Source organism: Conger conger, chromosome 18, assembly GCF_963514075.1.
Source record: "Conger conger chromosome 18, fConCon1.1, whole genome shotgun sequence".
Lineage (NCBI taxonomy): Eukaryota > Metazoa > Chordata > Actinopteri > Anguilliformes > Congridae > Conger > Conger conger.
This window is the reverse complement of record NC_083777.1, coordinates 11,349,557-11,367,800: the sequence shown is the minus strand read 5'-3', so window position 1 is coordinate 11,367,800 and position 18,244 is coordinate 11,349,557. Positions and strand designations below refer to the sequence as shown.

The window sequence follows — 18,244 nt, the reverse complement described above, 5'->3', positions numbered from 1 at the left end:
CAATTACTTTTACTGGAACCCACACTGTAAAACACATAACCAACCCAGGCTCCACAAAGCTTGAGACTCCACTGATTCTTGTAGAAACACCACATCATATGTTCTTCTTAAGACTGGTCATAACCTTTTTCCTCTTGATTGGGTTCCCCAACCCATTAACATTCCACATGGAAAGACGTATAGAACTTAACTTAGATGACATGTCTGCCTAAATACTACTGAAACCCGACATATCACAAGGCACATGTTAATGACGGAGTAGTGATGACAAAACACAATAAAAATAACCTTACATAACCCCATGAAACAAAAAAGGAACAATGACCTTACACCCACCAACCCCACCTGAAATCTTTCCAGTGGAAAACCAGCGGTCCACGAGACTTCACTCATCCAGCCGCGCAGGCTCTGCTGCTGTAATAAATGAGTCCAAACCAGTGTCTGTATATTAATGTTCATAAGTGCCAAGCGAAGAAAATTAAAAAACAAAGTCAGCTAGGCTATCTAGCACTGAATTTAAGATAAGTACCATGGTCACAAACTCTCCACATCCCATCAATGAACGCAATCGCCTTCCTCAGGCACTCGAAAGTCTTAATTCTTGTCAATATCTTGGCCAATATTCTGGGGTTGCTGATCACCACCGTCGCCGGTCACATCGCCTGCATCTTGGACTTGCATATCGTCAGTCCCGTGTGAGCATAAGTGTCTTTTTATGTCTCCACAAGTTGGGTTCTTCAATAGTTTAGACATATTTTGGCCCCACAACTGTTCATAAACAAAACCGTGCGGTTATTTCCTGGTTATATATATTTCAATCGGATAAATGTAGCAGAGCGATGCGGAGCGACAAGCTCAGCTTCCTACTCTCGCATTGCGTCACGTGACTCCATCTGACCAGATTGAAAAGGAGAATTTAATACAAATAAACCCACTCCAGCCTGAACACAGACCAGTGCCCAAAAAAAACTGTTCTGCCAAATTGGTACAGCAAGAGAACTTCCTGTAAATCATATTGTTTCCGACTGTCACATTCCGAGGTCAATATTTCTGCTTGACAGAATGCTCTTTTGCATAGGTTATAGAGAAAATAAGATATCTGAATAATAAAGCAAACCCATATGAACCCGAAAGCAGCAGGAACCTGCATCACACCAGTCCTATCATCACTTCCTGTCTGAATACTCTCCAGCATCATCTACCCACTTCTTGAGCACAGCCTCCTTGCCAAGCTTCCAGAGCAAGGGTAGAAGTCGGACCCCCTTGCGTGCAGTGATCATGAGGTAGTCTTTGTTTTCTGGGCGAAGTGCGGCTGTATGGTGAGCCATTACCAGAGATTGGCAGAATCGGACCAGTACCAGCGTGTACAGAGCGTCTCGCTCCACCTCGTCCAGCGGGAGGACGCTCTCCCAGCCCGCCAACACCGCCCCCCCAACTTCCAGCGGACTTTGGCTCTCGATCATCATGTACATAATGGTGATGGCCAGCTCAAAGATGGAGTAGCCATAGTTCATATTCCCGAAGTCCAGGATTCCAGAGATTCTGTAGCCAATCGGAGAGTCTGGTTCCACTATGATATTTTGGTCATTGAAATCTCCATGAATTGGACCTAGAAAGAACACCTTGATCAATTACTCAAATGACAATAATCAGGTTTATACTGGAAGATGAGACCACACTGTTTTAGCAATGTTCTGTATCAGCACTGAACTTTTTCAGTCAGTTTGGTGGGGAAAAACTCACTCTTGCGGAAGGAACTCATATGTACCAAGACTTCACTCTTGAACATCTTCATGACGTCCTTCACGAGCCGAAGCTCGTCTTCTCCCTCCAGCGCCGGCAGGTAGGGCTCCAGCAGGTGCACATTACCCAGGTCCCACAAGTAGTTCTCTCGCTGCAAGGCCCACAGTTTGGGGTGCTCCATCTGTCACAGCAACAGAAGATGAGTTTACACTTTGACTGCATATTAGAGAGCATTTTCAGTGACAATTTATATCAGCGAGCATCTAATTATAATATGCATGTTGAGACTGTTTCGCTTCAGCAAAACCTGAGGTTGTTCTTTCTGGCAACTCCATGTAGGTCTTTGTTTAGGTTGTATTGTTGTCCTGTGAACAGCTAGACATGTGTTTGCTACTCTGTTTTGCAGCTCTTTTGCAGTAATGTGTGGGTTCTCCTGAGTCCTGGTGAATGCAATATGTTCACTGGGACTTGGACCATTCTATCAGAAATTTTTCTTGGTCTTCCAGGTCTTGGTCCAAAAGGGTTCCCAAACTTTTGTACAGAGCCTTTTCCTTTATTTTTATTGTTTAAATATAATTTATAGACAATAAAAAATGAAAATAAAAAGTGATGTGTCTTTACAATGAGCAGAAAGGTCTCATGTTTAACTCTCACGTACAGATTCATTGTAACATTTGAAACAGGTGTGACCAAATTTTTGCTAGTTTTATTGAATTTCACTGGGTGTTTATGTATCACCTATGCATCAATCAGGTTTAAAATTTAGCACATAAAAAAAATAAAAAAAATAAAAACATGACTCTGGACTCATTTAATTTTCGGAGTTCGGTCTTGTCCACCTTGCAGTATGTATCGGACTCTGCTATTTGCTGAAAATGAAAAACACGAGGTTTGGAGTGCCTATAGCCCATCTAAAATGTCTTTGTAGGAACAATCTGTTCAGTGCAAAAGTGAGAATGCGCACATGCTCCTACCTTCTGCAGCATTGTATCCGTTGTTGCTGCCATCCTTCCTACCTGGTAGAGCATGCGTGGGGAACAGTGGATATTAGCAATGGTGGTTCCAGGCAAGAAGTTCAACAAACGCACCAAGTACTTCTGACTACCAGATCCACAATCTGCCAAAACACAACATATTCACATTTTACAGCCTTACATAACATTAGCTTGAATTTTCTCCAAGACCAACAGACCATAAGTTGGTCTTTCATAAAAGCATGCTTAAGGGTACAACAGAACAGGATGAGCTTTAAAATGAAATCATGAATATGACGTTAGTGTAAACGGTTAGCTCTGAGTTGAAGGTATTTACATCCATATTGTTTGATCTGTGCAGAAATTACAGGCTTTATTTAATAATAACAATTTTATGTTTGTCAATACAGGTGCAATTATACTTGATTGCTACTTCATGGAAATAGTTATACACAGTAGGCTACAGTAAAATGAAGTTGGCTAGTAGCTCTGCCCAACACTAGGCATAGATTGTAGAATACTCCAACACAAAAACAAAAGTTGGTCGGTAAATGTTACTATTAAGTAGACTTGGATTAATTTAATAGCTAGTTTTATTTAATACAAATATTGGCAGAGGTTTTCACACAATTAATTGGCCTAAAAATTACATCTTCAACTAAAACAGTTTGTCGCAGCCAACTTAATAAAGTGCAACACTCTGTCAGTGTACGATGATTTATTTTTTGGCCTGTACTAGATAACCTACAACGTGTAACAAAACGCAATACTCGGACATATGCTTTTACATGCAATGGCACTGTAATAATTTCTAACCATACTAACTTAGCTAGCTAATATAATGTTAATCTTACAATAAGATCCACTGCCTAGCCATTGCTGTCCTCAAACACTCAAAAGTTGATGCAAATAAATGTGTTTAAGCTGGTTTAGTTTAACGAGGGAAAAGGGGGTCGGAGGCCAAACTATCAGAGCTGCCAATCTGAGGAACCTTTTGGTGCTATGGGGGGGTTTATGAAAAGGGGTGGCATGTTCAGTAGAAAACTGAATATTTGTGAATTCCAAGCATTAACTTCCAAAAAATGATGTTAGAGAATTGTTGTAATTTTACTAAAGTAATTTAATAAGCAATCGACCACTTTTCTGATAAATTGATTACAGCTGTCTGGGACTACCTGGAAAGCTAAAGGAAAGTGAGACAGCTAAAGTAAGCAGAAGAACTGTGGCACGTTCTCTATGTTTCAAACAGCCAATTTTCTTATATTTATTTTGCAGTTTTAAAGGTGGTCACAACAAATATTGATTTGATTGTGGTTTATAGTATAATTCTGAGGAATTTAGAAACTTTGCATTTCATTATTTTTTGAAAGCACAGAATGGAATTTAATCTGCTTGCTGTGCTTATTCATACCGATATCCTCAAGACTCATCATGGTCCCAGTGAGGGTGGGCAGGACAGTCTGAACAGGCAGACCATGCTGGTGCAGGAAGGCCATGGCGTGGTTCTGCAGCTCATACTGATCCAGACTCTGGCTCAACACATAGTTCATGATCTTCAGCAAATACTGGCCTCCCTCGCCGGCCTCCACATGAAAGTTCTGGTCTTCATAGCTTGGCAGTGGGCGGATCAATGACACGGTCAACCCAAAGAGACGGCCGAGCAGTTCTGAGGCCTGGGGCTCGCTGAGCCTTGGCTGTGCTTCCTCTATTGACATCTCAGCTGTCAGAAAAAAAGATCAGAGCACTTGTTACTTTTTTATTTCAGGCTTTCCTCCTACAACGAAAGCCATGCATGTCAGGTTCGGTATACTCCTACCCTTGACCAGTGCGGCCTCTGAATGGGACTTGGTTTCCGGGTGCTGCATTGTGGCCACCTACTGTTCTTAAGTAACTAGAATGGGTTAAATGCAGAGGACAAATTATCACACAGGGTTAAATAAAGTTTCACAACAACAAAAACAACAATAATAACAATAACAATTATAATTCAGTCTGACAACTCACAATGAATTAAATAATATTTACTGAGGTTTAATGTCAATGCAAAAACTTGTGTGTCAAGGCTCTGCCTCTCATCACTGTTGTAAGCCAGCTGAAACAGAGTGACATAGTACAAACTGAACCATACAAACAGTACACATACATTACAAACATATTCTTAAGACTTTTTTTATTTTACATATACTTAATAAACTTGAATACTGTAACTACGGCATTACATTCAAAAGTGCATACTAAATGGTAAATGGCAGGCATTTATATAGCGCCTTTATCCAAAGCGCTGTAAAATTTATGCTTCTCCATTCACCCATTCATACACACACTCACACTCACACACCGACAGCGATTGTCTGCCATGCAAGGCCCCGACCAGCTCGTCAGGAGCATTTGGGGGTTAGGTGTCTTGCACAGGGACACTTCGACACAGCCCGGGCGTGGGATCGAACCGGCTACCCTCCGACTGCCAGACGACTGCACTTACTGCCTGAGCCCTGTCGCCCCCATACTACATACCACAACTCAAACTGCCCATTAGTCCATCTTTCATATTCAAAACAAATTTATCAATCTCTCATTGCAGACAGAGATTAATTAATTGCATATCAAACAGGAGTGTTTATCTATGCCACAGTCTGAATGTTCAGTCTCTGAATCTTGCAGGAATTTTGACTGGTCTTCCAGGCTTGATCTGATGTGTTTGTGTTTGTGATTGTCCCTCGGTAGGGTCAGTGTGTTGACTGTCTGCTGTGTGCTGTTCATTGTCACTCTTTTCATGCCTGTCTCTGTTTCCATGGCCACATCCCTTGGATTTGTTGATGGAAACTCCTTCTCTTCTGTCTTCCTTAGATGCTTCCTGTTACGTTGATACAGTCTGCCATCTGCTGTGCGAACCATAATTGATCTTGGTTGCTCATGCCTTTTCTGCACCACAGCTGGCTGCCACGTCTCTCCTCTTTGAGTTCTGACCTTCTCTCCAGCTTGTAGATCACGTAAGTTCCGTGTTTGTCTGTCATAATAGACTTTTTGTTTTTGTTGTCTTTCTTTCAGCTTGTTGTGCACCTGGACTGTTCCTTCAGAGGTAAGCAATGAGGTGGATGTTGGCAGCTTCGATTTCAAACGCCGCCCCATTAGTAGCTGTGCAGGTGATAACCCTATTCCCTCCAGTGTTTGTGTTGTGGTATTCCAGGAGAGCTATATATGGAGCATCATTACTGCACTGTGACTTCTTGAGAAGGTTTTTTATTATCTGTACCGTCCTTTCTGCCTGACCATTTGATTGGGCATATTTCGGACTGGATGTCACATGTTCTAACTTGCTGTTGCTCTCTTGAACTGTTCCTGTTTTTCCTGTGACATGGGTAGCTGATATGCCATATGGTTTACCTCCAACTCTTTCCCTAGCAGATCTTCCTTCTGTCCCTTGAGAAAAGCTCGGCTAAAAGCTTCTGCTAAATGGAGCTCTTTCCCTGACCTGTATGTTACTTTGAGATCATACCTCTTAACAGCATCCTCTGTAGCCTCATAGGAGCTTGGTGGAGGGACTTCTTGAAGATGCTCTCCAATGGCTTGTGATCACTTTCCACTTAAATTTCTCTGCCATAAACATACTGGTGAAATTTCTCATACCCATATACTATAGCTAGCAGCTCCTTGTCTATTTGTGCATACCTGTGCTGGCAGTCAGTGAGAGCTAGTGATCCGTATGCTACCGGCTTTCCCTCCTGTAGTATGGCAGCACCCATCTTCGGGCGGTGGTAGCTGCACAATGGCTCTCACCTTTTCCTCGTCCGGCTTCAACCCACTGGCACTGAGGATATGGCCTATGTATTTGATTTCGGTCATCCTGATTCTGCATTTGCTCTTGTTTGGTTTCAGGTTGTTTTCTCTGGCCCTCACCAGCAGTTTCACCAAATGGTAAATGGTAAATGGCAGGCATTTATATAGCGCCTTTATCCAAAGCGCTGTACAATTGATGCTTCTCCATTCACCCATTCATACACACACTCACACACCGACGGCGATTGGCTGCCATGCAAGGCCCCGACCAGCTTGTCAGGAGCATTTGGGGGTTAGTTGTCTTGCTCAGGGACACTTCGACACAGCCCGGGCGGGGGATCGAACCGGCAACCCTCCGACTGCCAGACGACTGCTCTTACTGCCTGAGCCATGTCGCCCCCATGTCGCCCCCAGTCTGCCACCAGTCTGCGATCATGCTCTTCCTCTGTGTCTCCTCACACCAGCAAGTCGTCACTGATGTTGACAACCCCGTACAGACCTGCTATCATTTGCGCCATGGACCTCTGGAACATTACATTGCATGGCACTTAGCAGACGCTCTTATCCAAGAGGACCTGAGAGGACAGTACAGTTCCGAGTCCTAGTGTAACCATACAGATATAATCGGAACCCTTGAAGAATACACCAACTTCCAAACTAGCATACCACAGTTGGCAGCTAGAATACCCCGAGTACAAAAATACAATAACTAATACAAAAAACAACATCTATAAATACTGCCATTACAGTCTATGGCATATATAAGGCTAATCATGGTGGTGAGTTAGGGAGGGAAAGGTGTAGCCTGAAGAGATGAGTCTTCAGTGTGCGCTGGAACACCTCAGACGCTGATGACACTCAAAAAGGTAAGCACAGATAGAGATAGTGTCCTATTGGCGTGTTCATGGTGCACAGCTTGGAGCTCTCATCGTCCAGTTTTATTTGCCAAAATCCCTGATAGGTTGTCTAGTACTGAGAAGTACTTTGCATTTGGCATGTGGGATACCACTTCTTCCACAGTCAATAGAGCATAGTATGTCCATTGGATTGCTTGGTTCAAATCCTTTGGGTCCATGCAAATGCGAATCTTCTTTGGGAGTGACTACCGTGACCATGCTATTGACCCATTCTGTTGGCTCTGTTTGTTTCAAAGTGACTCCCATCTGCTCCATTCAATGGAGCTCTCCAATGACCCTGTCCCTGAGCGCAACAGGTATTCTCCTCGGTGCATGCACAACAGTGGGGTCAATCTTTATATGGTGCTCACCTGGTAAACAGACCACTCCAGTAAATAGGTTCATGTCAGTTCTGACATCATACAGTCTTTTTACCATGCCCAATTTCTGGTATGATGCACGTCCCAGTATTGCTGGTGCCTCCTGCTGCATGATCGCAAATTCAATCTTATGTTTTTGGGCTCTGAACTGGAATGTGAGCGCTTTCTAGCCCAGGGGTGCCATCTAGTGGCCTGAGTAGGTGACTAGCTTACAGTTGGATGCTTTGAGCCTTCCACTGATATCTAGTGAGCTGAATGTCTTCTCTGACATGACGTTACACTCTGCTCCAGTGTCAAGCTCAAATGTCACATTACTACTGTTTATTATCAGATTCTCAGCCCACATTATCTCAGCCTCTATAGCCCCAATGCATTTATCATGCTCAACTCCTACTGTGCCCATGAACATGTTCTCACTGATCTCATCACTGCTCCCAGTTTGATCAATTGCATGCATTTTCTGACTGTATCTATGTTGACTTTCTGATTTGCACATCTTTGCAAAATATTATTTTCTTTTTACATGACTTGCATATCTGGCCAAAGGCTGGGCATTTTATTTCCGCATGCATATAGCCACATCTGCTACAGTGTGTTCCCTTTTGTTCATCAGGCTCTGTCTTTGACTTACTTTTGTAGTTCTTCCCGTTTGCTTTTACTGTCCTGATCCTATGCACTTCCATTTCATCATTTAGTGCTTTGACTCGGCTAGATGTGATCTCGCTGGCAAGGCAAATATCAATAGCCTTTTCTAGCGTGAGGTCCGCCTCTCACTTGGTCGTCCCTTAAACAGCAAACAATTCTACCTCTTACCAGGGAGTCCTGCAGCTTTTCAAACTCACAGTGACTTTGCCTTGCTTTTCAGGTCCGTGACGTACGCTTCTATCGTCTCCGATGGTCCCTCGGTTCACAATATTCTTAGAATTTTTTCTTAAGCACTGCGTTTTTATCTCTCATCTCTTTGGAAGTCAAACGTGTTACATACTTGTATCGCCTCCTCTCCAGCAACATGCAAAGATTTCTCTGCTATGCCGCTCGCAGTGCAATTTCTAACCGCGGGATGCTACTTTTCCAATTCTCGGAAAGATTGACTTGCAGGCTTAAAGCTTTTGGTGGCTGTAACTGCGCCACGTTCTTATGTTTTTATATTGCGAGACCCAGACACACAGACCCAGACGAGTTGATCACTTTTTATATGTCTTAACTCCAGTCTGCCGCGTCGTTACCTTCCGCCTGACGTCACCAACTACCTATGGACCCCGCCTCTCATGGGGGTCTTGAGAAGCAGCGCTCACATGGGGGTGGTGGTGGGAATGCAAAATATTTCTGGATTCAGGAATAGCAGGATAATTCATTCAAAAGCAGCAAGCACTATGAGCAATGGCAGCACAGGAGCGACAGCATACCAGACACGGTAACTCGGACGACAATATACCTACAGCTGAAATCTCCACGACACGGTCGTTCCATACTCCAAATGATACCGGTTGGTTATTTTAAACACTCAATGATTAAAATAATAACATTGAATACTCAAAAATAGGTCGACTAGAATTTTCTTGTTTTTGTTAACACTACAGCAGTGGTATTTTGGATAAGTTGCAGTTGGCGAATCGCTCTTTTTGACAGGCCTGTTAATAAGCTATTATTATATTATTAGCTGTTGATAAAGGCGTGAATAAGCTTTCCTAGGTTCTTTTTAGGCATGAAAAGGGCCAAGAACATGGATAAGAAATCTGCCGTTGAACAGCAGCATTTGGTAGTTTAAAATAATATTGAGCAGTTTGTCATTGAACAATACTAAAAACAATTCCACTCATTCCACTCACTCCATTAATTTTAATGTAAAATATTTCTAATGACTTATTTGGTTTACCATTAGGCTTATATCTTGTTGAATGCCACACTGTAGTGGGATAGAAAATGTTATTATAACACTGAAAGAATGTCCCCTGAAAATCAGGAGAGGCTTTCTCAAGCTAATTTGCTATTTTCTTATGCATATATTCCAAGCTATTTAGACAACTACCTGAATATGCAGTTATTTTGGGTCTCTGGCACTTTAAAGCAAACAAATAGTTTTTAATAATCCATGCTTTTTTTCCAATAGCTTCCAGGTTACATGACCAATTCACTCAAAGCCAATACAAAATAATTGTACTATTAATTCCACATAGGACTCACCTCTTTCACAATATATGATTTTCCATGATGCATGTATTATTTAAAGGGGCAGAAAGTATTTTCTACTCACAAAGAGTACCATCTACCCGTCCAAATAGTTTTGCTGAGATAATACATTTTCTAGATTTCACTACTTTTTAAAATGCAGATCACAGTGACACCTCTATGGACCACTCCTTTTCTGGTAATCAATTCATGCACAATTTACATAAAATGAAAAACCCCCCAAAAAACTCAGCAACAACGCCTCTTTCCCAATATAATGTCACAGTTACTCACAAACATTAACAGAACTAAAAAGTGACATTTTAATCCAGAAGTATTTGTTGTATTTCTGCAACTCACCAACCGTCTCATTGCAAGCAGAAGTTTCCATTGAAGCACAGCAGTATCCTGGGTCAAAATGTCCATGTCTTCTTTGTAGTCCGTCATTGCGAGATTAAAGGGGTTCACACTGGTGTGCTCCCCCCAGGATGAACAGCCAAATGCATCAAGCTGGTGCACTTTGAGAGGGAAATTAAAAGCCTATTAATTAAGAATTTAATCTGCATAACATTGCATATCACAGTCAGGATATAGCTTTGCCAACTAGACGCTGGAGGTAATATAGCCTAATAGTAGAGCATACAAGTTTGTAGCTAACGGTAGTTGTTTTAACTTGCCAGACCATTGTAACCACTTCATTCATATCAACATAAATGTAGCGAGTAGATGTAGACTTATCTCAGGAAATAGCGTACTGTATCAAACTTGGCCAGCTGCAAATATTTCATAACGCAGTGCCAATATCCACAGTAGGCCCTCAGTCCCTCACATAATCAACATAACGGTCAGGTTAACATTTGGGATACAGACAGCTTTACTAAATAATGTTTAAACCTTTTAAACCGCATTCAGGTCTATGTAGCCAGCAAATGGATAATTAACTCAAACGACCTTGTCACCTCAAAGTACGTTCTGGACCAATGACTTTCAGAAGTTCAAATGCAAACCAAAATAGGAATAGTTGAGACATGAGAAAGGAAGTATAAATTCAGCTCCCAGAATTGGCATGCCATATATCACACACAATGGTGCAATTTCCCACAATGTAGCATTAATGGGGAATAGTCCTTCATGTAGTCTACCGAAGGTTAGAGTTTTGATCAAACTAGCTTGGCATATAGCAGGTAATATTTTTTGGTCATTTTTGGACATATGGTATACTGTATGCATTTTGCCATTTTCCATAGAAATGCATTTTTCATCATAAGTTCCGCCAAACATTTTTAGTCATTTATTTCACAGCGCTATACATGTGACCAGATGGTAAGGAAGTGAAACATCCCATGGCTAAGAGTGACTACGCCACGGGTTATAATAGGCAGGGGAATCCAGCTGGTACAACATCAGAAGCGACAACTGTTAATATAAAAAGAATGATTTTTACAATTTTTTATCCTTAAATAGTACCTTGTTTGGTTTCACGATAATTCAGCACATTGACAAAACTGCTGGCCCTTGGTATTACAGGTAGTCTTCCACACCAAATAAATAAATGAATAAATACAAAGAAAGAGAAATTCAAATATGTCCCGGGTGGGCCCCAGACCAATCTGTCTTTGACCAGTTGGCTAGGTTAGGCCCTTAGTGGTTGAGTTCGCACAGTTCAGAAGAGAACACAGCACAATAATAATTACAGACAGATGTGATGCACAGCACAACCCATCGTCACTACACACTTTTGTAAAAACACACAACACTTACAGAAAGCAATAGTCACTGAACAGCACAAAAAGCTACTCTGAAACAAGGCCGGGATTTCTCCAGGTCTCAAAACCTGGGCACAGCAGTCACACACCATGCACTTTACATTACATTTACATTATTGGCATTTGGCAGACGCTCTTATCCAGAGCGACGAACAACAAAGTGCATACCCATAACCAGGGATAAGTTCGCTGAACTCATTTAAATAGCAAATAAACCAGACCATACGTGAGCCAAGGCCGACCAAAAAGAGGAAAAAGGAATGAATAATACAACTATGGTGGCTCAACCCATTTCTATCATAATATCCCTGCCATCTGTGCTCATTCTATCATTCATCCCTGCATTCATTCATATCTCTCCCCATCTGGATCTCTCCATTTCCATAGGGGATACCACACTTACGCCATCACCCAGTGCAAGGAACCTCGGCGTGGTGATGTACAGCAGTCTGTCCCTCTCCGAGAACATTGCGGCGGTGACCATGCAGGTTCTTCCTATAACATACAGAGAATCTGCCCCTTTCTCACCCCCTACTCGACCCAGCTCCTGGTCCAAGCGATGGTTCTGTCCCGCCTGGACTACTGCAGTTCCCTCTTGGCTGGCCTCCCAGCGTCCGCCATCAGATCCCTCCAACTTATCCAGAATGCAGCAGCTCGTCTGGTCTTCAACCTTCCCAAATACTCACGTCACCCCCCTGCTTACTTCCCTCCACTGGCTGCCTGTCATGGCTCGCATCAAATTCAAAACATTGGTGCTAGCCTTCCAAGCAGTTAAGGGGTCTTCCCCAGCTTACCTACAAAAAATCATCAGACCCTACACCCCTGCCAGACCTCTTCGTTCAGCCTCCACAGGCCGCTTGGCGCCTCCCCCTCTCCGAACTTCCACCTCACGCTCACGACTACTGTCTGTTCTGGCTCCACGGTGGTGGAACGAACTCGCCATTGAGGTGAGAACTGTAGAATCTCATCCAATCTTCAAGCGCAAACTGAAGACGCACCTCTTCAAGCAGCACCTCTCCCCGTCCCTCCCTACCTCCCTGTGAACCTTAATTGTTGTCTTCCTGTGATGTACTTTTTTGTGTATCAGTATTTTTAGTTTGGCTAGGTAAGCAGTGGTTGGCTAGTTAAGGGGTTTGGTCATATTTAGCGTTTGTTTGTTTGTTTGTATGTTAAAAAAAAAACAATCTTTGTTGTGCAGGTAGCAGTTGAAATTGTACTTCCCTCTAGGGTCTTTCAGCGCACTTATCCCTGGTTATGGGTATGCACTTTGTTGTACGTCGCTCTGGATAAGAGCGTCTGCCAAAAGCCATTAATGTAATGTAATAATGTAATGTAATGTTCATGTAATATTGGAGGGAAAAAGAAACCGTGGCCATACAGCACTCCAAGTGTAATGGCCTACAGAGCAAAATTAACAATAAATGCCAAACATTACGAATGGAGACCAATAAATTAATAATACAGTCAGTATGCAGAAAATAACTCTGTCACTGGAGAAAACATTTGTAAAAGTTTAAGAGCAACTACGTTTACAAAAAGGCATTAGATAATCGGTTGTAAATGTACACAATAACCATGCACTGGGACATAAAACAAAGTGTTCCGATTACAACAGAGTATAATAAAAAATGTACAAGTATGTGGGTTAAATTACCATAATGATTTTAATTATTTTAGAGGATCACACACATGGCAAACAATTTCATACTACCCAGCCGCAAGGATGCAAGTGAGAGAGACCAGGAAGAGGTGGCCGTACCTGTCCTACATTAAATGCCCAACATACCTGTTAAATAGTGCACCCTCCCTAACGCTTTCAGTGGTGCTGATGGATGTCAATCACTTCCTGGTGAAAATGCAGAAAGGCTACAGTAACTCAAATAACCACTCTGTACAATTGTGGTGAGCAGAAAAGCATTTCAGAATGCACAACATGTAAAACCTCGAGGCAGATGAACTACAACAGCAGAAGATCACATCGGGTTCCTGTTCTGTCAGCGAAGAACAGAAAGCTGAGGTGGCAGTGGGCACACCAAAATTGGACAGCTGAAGACTGGAAAAATGTAGCCTGGTCAGATGAATCTCGATTTCTGCTGAATCTCGATTTCTTGATTTCTGCAGATGGTAGGGCCAGAATTTGGCGTCAGAACATCATGAATCCATGGACCCAACCTGACTTGTGTAATGGTGGGGAGAATGTTTTCTTGGCACACTTTGGACCCGTTAATACCAATCAATCATCACTAGAATGCCACAGCCTATTGGAGAACTATTGATGACCATGTGCATCCCTTCATGGCCACAATGTACTCATCTTCTAATGGCTACTCCCAGCATGATAATGCACCATGTCACAGAGCAAAAGTTGGTTTCATGAACATGACAATGAGTTTAATGTTCTTCAGTGGTCTTCCCAGTCACTGGATCTAAATCCAATAGAACACCTTTGGGATGTGGTAGAACAGGAGATTTGTAGCATGAATGTGCATCTGAAAGATCTGCAGAAATTGCTTGATGCAGAATCTCAAAATATTTTTTTCAACATCTTGGGAAATCCATGCCTCTATTGGCTGTTTTGAGAGCAAAGGGAGGCCCTACCCAGTATTAGTATAGTGTTCCTAATAAAGTGCTCGGTGTATATAGACATTTAAAATCATTATCAGCCACTCACTCGTTCTGGGCAACACAAACAATGCCCTAATACAAAGAAATCTGATAGCTTAACACAAAACATGCAATTAAAAATATAAAATATAAAATATACGGTCTTGGCTAAGACCTTTCCAATTGTCTGATTTTAAAACGCTTATTTTAAGATAGCCACCAATGTTTAAAAGCTCAACCAGCACCGTATGTTTGTTGGTGCTGAACAGAATTAATGAAATGCGGGAGTTTAGATTTACTACCACCGGCCTTTATATAGAAGCTCTAAGGGATTATGGGAATTGTAATCCTAAACTACATAACTTTCACTCATTATGATTATTTAAAAAAATAAAATAATGTGGATATAGAAAAATATTGCTACATGTTTATGATGTACAGAACAATATTGTGATCTCAAAATACATTTGCCAATCATTTTACCTATTGATCTTATTTATTAGTCCTGCTATTGCAGGAGTTGTTTGATTAGTAATCAATGAAAGCAAACAGGCTGAGTGCATGATGGGTTTTAAGGTACCGTAGGTCTAATGCATTCTGCCTCCCTGTTTGTTGCACCCACCATGGCTAGCGTTACTGGTGCTGCAATATCAATAAGGAGACATGCATCTCCCCAGCCTAACTAGGCAGCTAGCTTTGCACGCAAATGTTACTGCAGGTAACATTGGTTAGTTACCTATGTATGCATGTTTCCATATGTTACTGCAGGTAACATTGGTTAGTTACCTATGTATGCATGTTTCCATACGTTACTGCAGGTGACATTGGTTAGTTACCTATGTATGCATGTTTCCATGTTACTGCAGGTAACATTGGTTAGTTACCTATGTATGCATGTTTCCATATGTTACTGCAGGTAACATTGGTTAGTTACCTATGTATGCATGTTTCCATATGTTACTGCAGGTAACATTGGTTAGTTACCTATGTATGCATGTTTCCATATCAATACCACAGCACCGGCCACATTCCTGTCCAAAGGGCCAGTAGGACCAGGGGTTGGGGGTCACATTCCTCAGACTGTTTATTGCTGCTATAACATGGTGGAGCTGCATTTACATCTTAATTAGTGTGAGGTGCCTTTGCCTGTCTACGGCTTTTATCACATTATTGGAATAATGTGATAAAATCTATATAGTGTTGAAATATTAGGGAAAGCTCTGTCCATGTCATTTGTGATTTTTGCAAAGATCTCTGAAAATACAGGACCTGTCAGCAACAAAATCCACGATCTACTGAATAAAAACAGGCCAACTCTTTATTTCCTTCGCCAGGTTTCTGAAGTGGGAAAACAATCCTCAAACTGGTGTTGAAATACAGTGGCCTCAGAACTTTGTGTTGTAGATTTAATTTTCAATGGATAAAATTGTCATTACACAGATACATTTTTTATTCTGGACACATACATTGTGTCAATTGCCTATGTTTCTGTGTTTACCACCAGTATTTTATTGTGTTCATATGCACTGTACAGTATAGCTGCATGTTTGAAATGTAATATACCAGCCATTGCACGGTTTACTAGTTTGCCATAACCACAACAAATTGTAGGAGGAGCAGCCTGCTTAGTTGTGATTATTTTCATATTTAGTCATGCTAGTTCATGTCTGTAGGTTGTGCTAATGTGCTCGCATTATCGATGGCCCATGTTTGTGATATACAGGCAGCCTCCTAAGATGGCCACCGGACCCCCTCAATGCACCTACAAAGATGGCTGCCTAATGCCCTAGGCTCCATCTAGTGGTGAAATAGCAGAACTGTAAGATTAAGGCTACAGTACTCTTCAGTACCTGTTTCTCTTAATGGATCAGAGAATTCTAACCCCAGGCATTGGGCCATGCAATGGCTTCCTAGAATAATTTCCTCTAAGACATTCTCTGCCCTGGTCATTACTGCTGCTCCACCTCTCCCCCAAGCCTACACACACACACACACATAAATACCATGAAATAAAAGCTGATCATTGATGCTTCTGCCACGCATTGCCCAGCTGTGTGCATAGATGTGTAATATGCAAAAAAAACAACAACCTAATTTGGTTCTGATATCCAACCTGACAGAAACATGCAATAGGTACATCGCCTCTAACATTCTAATCTTGCCTCAAACTATTTCAGGCCTGACTTCACTTATGATCTGCATGAAAAATGGTCAAACCCACATTGTTTAAAATTTCTTTTTAATGTTAATGCCAGGTGTTAATGGTAATATTCAGAAAAAAGTCCCTTTCAGTTGACGTCATACAGTATATTGTTCAATCAGTTCCCTTGCGGCTTTTGGAACAGGAGCTGTCCACGCACGCACGCACGGACGCACGCACGCGACTGATAAGCTACAGCAGTACAAGTCTAAAAAATAAGTCGAATAAATACCTACTTCTTGCACTATAGCCTACCCCTTTTGGGTTGTATTAACATACACCAAAAAAAAAAAAAAAAAAAAAAAAAAAAAAAAAAAAATACATAAACCCAAAATTCTTCAACTTTGTCACAGGACCATAAAACATGCATTAGGTGACTTCCTCGGACTTGCATCACCAACAATTTGGCGCGTCTGAACAATCTGAATGGGGTCCAGTAGAATCGATGCATAATCTTAAATTGAATGAGACGTATCCTCACATCTCTAGACAATGTTTTAATGTTCCGACAGATCCTGTCCCACTCTTTGTCACTCAATGTCAAGTTCAGGTCCCTTCCCATGTCTTCTTGAGAGCTGACATGACCCTGCTTCCAAGGCTCTGAATCATCAACATCTGAGGGAGTCCCAGGCCTCCTTTCTCAACTGGTTCTTGTAGTTCATTAAAGGCGCAATCGGGGTCGTTTACCATTCCAAATAAATGTCTTTGTAATCCTATCAAACCATTTTAAATACGTAAGGGGAACCTACAGTGGAAGGGATTGAATGAGGTAATTGAGTTTGGGCACACAATTCATTTTGATCACATTGACCTTCCTAGCCATAGACAAATTAAGAGTTGACCATCTACTAAAATCACAATCTATTCTCTGTATTAAGGGGTTAACCTTAACCAGGTCTTTCAATTGGGGTGGGAATAGGATACCCAAGTATCTAATACCTTGCTTGGGCCATTGAAATGCTCCCAGTAGGAAGGCTGTGGACAGGCTGTATGCTGTTAATGGGAGTGCTTCTGATTTGGACCAGTTCACCATACAACCTGAAAATCTTGAAAATAATTTAATGAATAAATTATCCTAAGAAGGCTCGGTACTGATCTACCAGAGTCTGACACAAATAATAATATACCGTCCAAATAGAGCATCAATTTATGCACTGTACCGCCTGCCAAGGATGCCTGGGAAGTCAGTCTCAAGCCTTATGGCTGCCGCAAACGGTTTGATGGCTAAACACAATAGCACAGGCGGCAGAGGCGAGCCCGGTCTAGTTCCTCTCCCCAGTGTAAAATACTCAGAAATTAGCCCATTTGTTTGCAATGCAGCCTCTGTTTTTTTTTTTTTTTTTTATATAATAACTTAATCCAGTTTATATAGGTGCCCCCAAACCCATAAATTCAAAACTTTTTTTATTAAATAACCCAAATTAACCATATCAAACGCCTTTTTGGCATCAAAAGAAATAGCAGCTACTGGGGACTGGGCTTCAGCTACCGACCACATAATATCAATAAAACGTCTTATATTATCAGAGGAGCTACGACCACAAATAAACCCCACCTGATCCATATGGATCAAAGATGCAATTACCCTGTTTTACCGATTTGCCAGGACCGTAGACATTTTTTTAACATCCATCTGAATTAAATAAATTGGGCGATAATTCTTACAGTCATGAGGGTCTTTACCCTTTTTTGGAACCAGACTGATAACATTTACATTTCTGTCATTTGGCAGACG

General features: G+C 41.7%; 1 protein-coding gene across 3 annotated transcripts; it reads right to left on the bottom strand.

Annotated features, from left to right (window-relative positions):
* Positions 1–601: 601 nt before the first annotated feature.
* Positions 602–8,901, bottom strand: LOC133118393 (hydroxylysine kinase-like). 3 transcript variants are annotated; one of them, XM_061228369.1, is made up of 6 exons: positions 8,402–8,901; positions 4,534–4,608; positions 4,129–4,437; positions 2,718–2,860; positions 1,744–1,924; positions 602–1,609 (listed from the first exon to the last, which is right to left on the bottom strand). In XM_061228369.1, the coding sequence occupies exons 2-6, from the start codon at positions 4,580–4,582 to the stop codon at positions 1,167–1,169; spliced, it is 1,125 nt and encodes a 374-aa protein (XP_061084353.1). In that variant the 5' UTR covers positions 4,583–4,608; positions 8,402–8,901; the 3' UTR covers positions 602–1,166. The 3 variants fall into 3 exon arrangements, with proteins under 3 accessions (XP_061084353.1, XP_061084352.1, XP_061084354.1); XM_061228368.1 differs by having other exon boundaries at positions 8,584–8,901; XM_061228370.1 differs by lacking the exon at positions 8,402–8,901 and adding an exon at positions 4,743–4,793.
* Positions 8,902–18,244: the final 9,343 nt, after the last annotated feature.